Genomic DNA, 6,000 nt, shown 5'->3' on the forward strand with positions numbered 1-6,000 from the left:
AGTGACTTTCTTTATTTCTTTATGTGCATCTCATAGAAGAACTGCATAAAACTTCATCTTTGTTATTAAATCCAACAGGCTTTTTTTTTTTAATCCAATATACTTTTGATACAAAAACAATAAATATAGCTTAGGATTTCACTGTATTTTCACCTTGATGGGCAAATGAATGTCTAGATTTTTGATATAGCCCGTCTTGCCCTGATCCACAAGATGATGGTCCTTCATGTGATTAATATTAGGACATCCAGCAGGAGCAGATCCAGGAGCAGCTCGTATGATCCCCACAGTCGGTCCAGGTATGGACAGGGATTGGGTAACCACCTTTGGGGCAGAACTGAAAGACCTTGTTTTATAAACACGTAGTTCAAAGTGTTGTATTTTATTGAATAACTTAAATGCATAAATTTGTATCCTGAAATCATACTCTTTCTAAATGAGGCCTTTTGACAATTTTTATTTGTTGGCTCATTGTACTCCAGTGTCAAAAATGACAATTATAATGTAAAATTGCAATGGCAGGTGTTTATTGAATATATTGACCTAATAAGATCTACCAGATTTAATCAAAATAACTGTATTAATTTTGTGATATTTTTCAGTGCAGAAAAGAAATTAACATTTTTCTCTTTAATATATAGTAAAGTCTGATTTGGGGCAACTTTAAATGTTTCTAGTACTTGTTATACAAATGTCTTTTCTTCACACTGTCATGTAGTGCCCATGTTCTAAGCTAGAACACTCTTAAGATCCTAAAAAGAAATGGGAATATATGAGTATTTGAATGGGAAAATTTAGTGTGTGTTGTTGCTGTTAAAGCAGGTCCTACACTTACGATAGCTACTATAGCAGGAGTCGGAGTCGAAGTAGAAGCCAGAGGAGTGACAGTTACCACAAAGGCAGAAGTTACAATAGGCGGTCCAGGTGGGTCTCTCTTCTTTAGAACACTGTAAGTTACTGTGGGCATGTGGTGTGTGTCAGGTGATAGATTAAAAACAGAAGTATTCCTTTCTTTTCTTGAATTGTAACAACCCACAAGGAGCTACTAAAAGTGGCCTTTGTACTAAGAATTGCCACTTAATTCATGTTGGTTATTGTTCGTGTTTGAATCTTTTAAATATTCACATATCCTTGGACAAACATTTCTTTTGGAAGAAGTAAAGAGAGAAAGCCACCCAAACCATGGCCTGCTTGCTTAAATAGTCCTACTTGCTAGGAATAGCCAATTTGTCCAGTTTGTCATTTTTTAAAATAAAGAATTGTAGTATATAAAATATCATAATCATTTTCTTCAGCAGCAGGATTGAGATTTCTATCTTGTCAGTTATTTAGTACAATATATATTTTTATGTATGATATATAGTATGTTTTATAGAACATATTTTGGCTGCTGCGCAAGTCTTTATGGTGACTTTTGTTATGTCCCTTGCTGGTGGCTTCTGGTCTTACCCTCTATCCATTATAACCAACTATAGTGATCTTGTAAAATATCAGTTATCTGGACACTTCCTTGCTTGAAACTCTCCAAGAACCACCTACTGCCTTCACAGTCAGGTCCAGCCTCCTTAGCATTGCATCCAAGGCCCCTGCACTTGTCAGCTCCAGACTGGACTCTTTCTGGCTTCCCTCCTTTAATGTGCTGGAACCTTTCCTTGTGCCTGGAGACACATGCATCCTCTCCACCATCTCCCCTTTTGCCTTTTGAAATGGCCAAATTCCACCTCCGTGCAGGTCTCCACTGTAACTTGCTGCCCCTGGGAGGCCCTCCCTGACTGGTAGTCCTGAGATACAGTCCCTCCGGTGTCCCTCTGAGGCAGCCTTTGTTCCTCCTGGGGCTTTCACTGCCCCTAACTTGTTTATCTTGCCCACTGTTCTGTACTATCTGTGAGCCCCAGAGAATTATACTTTGTCTACTTTTTTTTTTTTGTCCCCCCAGCATCTAGCAAAATAACTGGCCCTCAGTGAATATTTTTTCTTTTTTCTTTTTTTTTTTTTTTTTTTTTGTCTTTTTCATGACCAGCAAGGGGTTCACAACCCTCGGCTTGGTGTCGCCCACACCGCGCTCAGCCAGTGAGCCCCCCAGCCATACCTATATAGGATCCAAACCCGTGGCGGGAGCACCGCTGTGCTCCCAAGCGCCGCACTCTCCCGAGTGCGCCACGGGTTCGGCCCCTCAGTGAATATTTTCAAAATAACTGAATGGTGACCATAACCAGGTCCTCTTGACTCAGTATCCCAGTGGTCCTGTTCATGCTCATTGGACCCCCGATTTTGGTTTCCATACCTGTAATGAAACTATTCATGCACCTTTTCCTTTCCTCTGACCATCTAATCAAATATTGATTCTCATTTTGGGTAATGTGGAAGATTATGATGATCATTTGCATGAATGGATTTCAAGTAAATTTCCCAGTATGTGATGTTTCTTTATTTTATCCTATCCTTTTTTTTTTTTTTTTTTGTCTTTTTTCGTGTCCGGCAACGGATCGCAACCCTCAGTGTTGCACCCGTACCGGACCAGGACCGGCAACGGGATCGCAACCCTCAGTGCCGCACCCGCACCTCGCTCAGCCAGTGAGCGGGAACCGGTCTGTATGTGGGATCTGAACCCTCGGCGGGAGCGCCACTGCGCTCCCAAGCGGCGCACTGTAGCAGTGCGCCACCGGGCCAGCCCATATTTTATCCTATCCTTGACATTACTACCATTTGTCATTGAAAACATCTTTGAAAAGTCCATAGTGTTGCCATACTCAGTAACCTATTTGTCTACCCCCATGCTATGCCACATCAGTAGTGTTTTCAAGCCACTCATATCAAAAAGAAGCTACAAGAGGAATTCAAAGGGATTCAAAGTGTTGATAGTTAAAAGGGTTTTGTATATTTTGTTTTGTTTTGTTGTACAGGAGTTGTAGATCTTATGGCTCTGACAGTGAAAGTGACCGAAGTTACTCTCATCACCGGAGCCCCAGTGAAAGCAGCAGATACAGTTAAAAATGTCCTTTTTTGATACAAATTATATCTTATTTGTAAATATCTGGTAACTTAAAAGTTTAAGAAACTTAATTGCAGTCTTTTTCTGTTTCAGTATCAGAGATGAGTTTCAAATATAGACACTTCTTAATTGTTACTCATTCATTTACATATGCGCAGAAGAATTTAAGATACAGATATGTCTCCTACAAGTATTTTTAATGCCACATTTTACAGCAGCCAACTATGGAAATGAGTTTCATTTTCTTGAATCAAGAAATTGTGAAATTTATCTAAGTATAATTTGCAATATTACTTTAGATAGACTGTTTCTCTGCATCTCACGTATTCCTTGGAATATAGATTCATTTTTGCCCATTTTTCAGGTTTTAGCATATATGCTGCCAAGCATAGTACTGTGAAGAAGAACTGTTAAAGGCAGCCAAATATTTATATACCAATGACACAGAGTTTTGTACATGTGTTCTCAAAAACAAACCACCCAGATTGATACCAATGGTAGCCAGGAGTATAAGGCAGTGGCTTTGGGGTTCTTATTTCATTCATTCCTTCTTTTCTGTCTCAGAGGATCAGGAAAGTGGTCATCATACAGCCCACAGTCTGCATTACTTCAGGCTGGCAGGCAAGGTTAAGAACAAATCAGCCTTAACTATAAATATCTGCACTGTCTCTAAGGACTTAATACTTTATGTGCTTTTTAATAAATACTATCAGAAGTTTAGATTACAAAAAACAATTCTACTCCAGTTCATGCTTTGGTGCTTGGTACCTCTTGGTGCCTCTTTAAGCATTATTCTTTTCTACATCAGAATACCATTAAAGAGAAAAATGATTTTTTAATTTTTTATTCATTGGCACCGAAATGGTTTCTTCTGATCTGCCTTTCATTTTAAATATTTGGGGGCTTCTCTCAAGCACAGATATGGGTTGGGGGTCCCCTGTAGCAAGCAGGATTGGCAATAGAGGGTGTACCCACGTCTGTAGCATGTGTGTGCCTCTGAAGAATGGACTTTAGAAGTAACACCAAAATCTAACTACCATCATCCTGGAGACATTTTGCAGGGCTTTAGTTTTAAGTTTTTCAAGTAAGGGATATGCCACAACAGCAGCTGAACTATTCTAACCAGAATGTTTTTCCTGTTTCCACTCTGACCACACCGACTCAATGAAGCGTTGCATGACCTGAGTAAACCTAGGACAAGAGACAGGAGAAGTGGAGAATAGGGTGCTGCATAAGTTATACATTTTCGTGGCTTTGGGTGGTTCCTCCAAAAATAATTTGATCTGTAAAAACTAGTGTGATTTTTTTTTTAATCTTTAGTTTGTATTTTTTCCCAAAGTGTACTTAATCACCTTTGTGCCAGTTTAATCCAGTTATGCAGAAAAAATTCATATTGGATGTTTGATGTAGAATTCTGCATCATCCTACCCCAGGCCTTGCCTGGCATATTTGGGAAATGGGAAAGAGCTCTCAGTTGGAGGGATCTGACAACTTTTGATGGATGGATGGGTGACGGTGGATGTATTAAAACTATCACCTATAGAAGGTGTGTAAACAGGGTTAGGTGATTGGTTGTTTGCCAAGTTGATAGACAAAAGTACATTAGAAAACAGGACTTAAATCAAACAAATAGTACTTGATAGTGAATACAAAACAATTTGTGATTCAAATTAAGGGTTTTCGAAAGTTGCCTGCAAAGGAGAATATTGCTTTAATACTATTCAGTGGGAAAAACAATGCATTCAGAACCCAAACAGAAACTGCCAAATCTGGTTAGGTTAAGAAAAGTTACCCTTGGGCAGTGTATTAGTTTTCTATTGCTGTGTGACAAATTACCCCAAATTTAGTAGCTTGAAACAACACCAATTTATTAGCTCACAGTTCTGTAGCTCGTGGGTCCAGCATGGTATGGCTGGATTCTCTGCTCAGGGTCTCACAAGGCTGAAATCAAGGGTTGGCAGGGCAGCATTCCTTTATGGAAGCTCTGGGGAAGAATCTGCTTCCAAGCTCATTTAGGTCATTGGCAGAATTTAGTTCCTTTATGGTTGTCAGCTGGGGGCCTCTCAGCTCCTTAAAGCTGCCCCCATTCCTTCCTGTATGGTCCCCTACATCTTCAAAGGAGCAATGACCCTTCTCTTTCTCATGCTTCAAATATCTATGCCTTCCTACTCTATTTTAAGGGTCCATGTGATTGGATCAAACTCACAAAGATCATCTCTCTATTTTAAGGTCAGTTGTGCCATAAAACATCATAATCACAGGATTCAATATCTCGTCATATTCACAGGTTCTGAGGATTGGCACATGGAAGTGGGGGAGGGGCATTTTAGAATTCTGCCTACCACAGGCAGTAACTTTGCCCATCTCAGCTGTGGGTAGAATTTTATCCTGAAAAGGTAGGCCCTAGAAGCCTCATTTGTTTTCTTCATGAAAAAGGACAGCCCTCTGCTGCAGTATTCAACTTGTGTGTTTACTGAAGTGAACTACAGAAATGGCTTTTCTTCCTATAGGGTGTTGTTCTGTATTTTGAAGTTATTTTTAATAAAATTGAATTATGTTGTGTTTGTGCTTCTTAATAGAAAATGCATTATTGGACTGTTTTGTAACATCCTGTTTACTGCAAATGAAATAGCTAGTATTGCTGAAACTAGAAAATACTTTTGTACATATTAGCAATGTCTTATTTGTATACACTTGAATTAAATTTCCCTATAACTTGAAAGAGGGATCTTGTAGAAATTAAAATATATATACTTAGTCTAAGTCTGAGTCTGTGCATGTTTCATCTTTCTTTACTCTCCCAGACTTAAAACAGTCTTTCTGAAATGGAAAAAAAAAACCCCACAAACCATTGAGTCTCTTTGCTGACTTTTGGTGGGGGCAAGAGGTGGAGCTAGAGAGAGGGCAGGCAGAGACGTTAACCTACCCAGGTAAGCATTAATAGTGATTGGTCTTCTTCGCCCTGGAAACTCCAGATTTCCTCCAGGCTTTGTTGGCATCCAGCTGAA

The 6,000-nt window shown here is 39.4% G+C and overlaps 1 protein-coding gene across 3 annotated transcripts in view; it reads left to right on the plus strand.

The window, feature by feature from the left end:
- NKTR (natural killer cell triggering receptor) overlaps positions 1-5,755 on the plus strand; it is a 48,459-nt gene extending 42,704 nt beyond the window's left edge. For 2 of the 3 annotated variants that reach the window (XM_008569834.1, XM_008569836.1), the window contains 3 exons: positions 243-299; positions 820-924; positions 2,904-5,755. In XM_008569834.1, the coding sequence (XP_008568056.1) occupies positions 243-299; positions 820-924; positions 2,904-2,991 (250 nt within the window). In that variant the 3' untranslated portion in view covers positions 2,992-5,755. The remainder of the gene's footprint in view (positions 1-242; positions 300-819; positions 925-2,903) is intronic. The other variant, XM_008569835.1, reaches the window with a different exon arrangement.
- The last annotated feature ends 245 nt before the right edge of the window (positions 5,756-6,000 follow it).

This window comes from Galeopterus variegatus, unplaced genomic scaffold, assembly GCF_000696425.1.
Source record: "Galeopterus variegatus unplaced genomic scaffold, G_variegatus-3.0.2 Scaffold536, whole genome shotgun sequence".
NCBI classification, from domain to species: domain Eukaryota; kingdom Metazoa; phylum Chordata; class Mammalia; order Dermoptera; family Cynocephalidae; genus Galeopterus; species Galeopterus variegatus.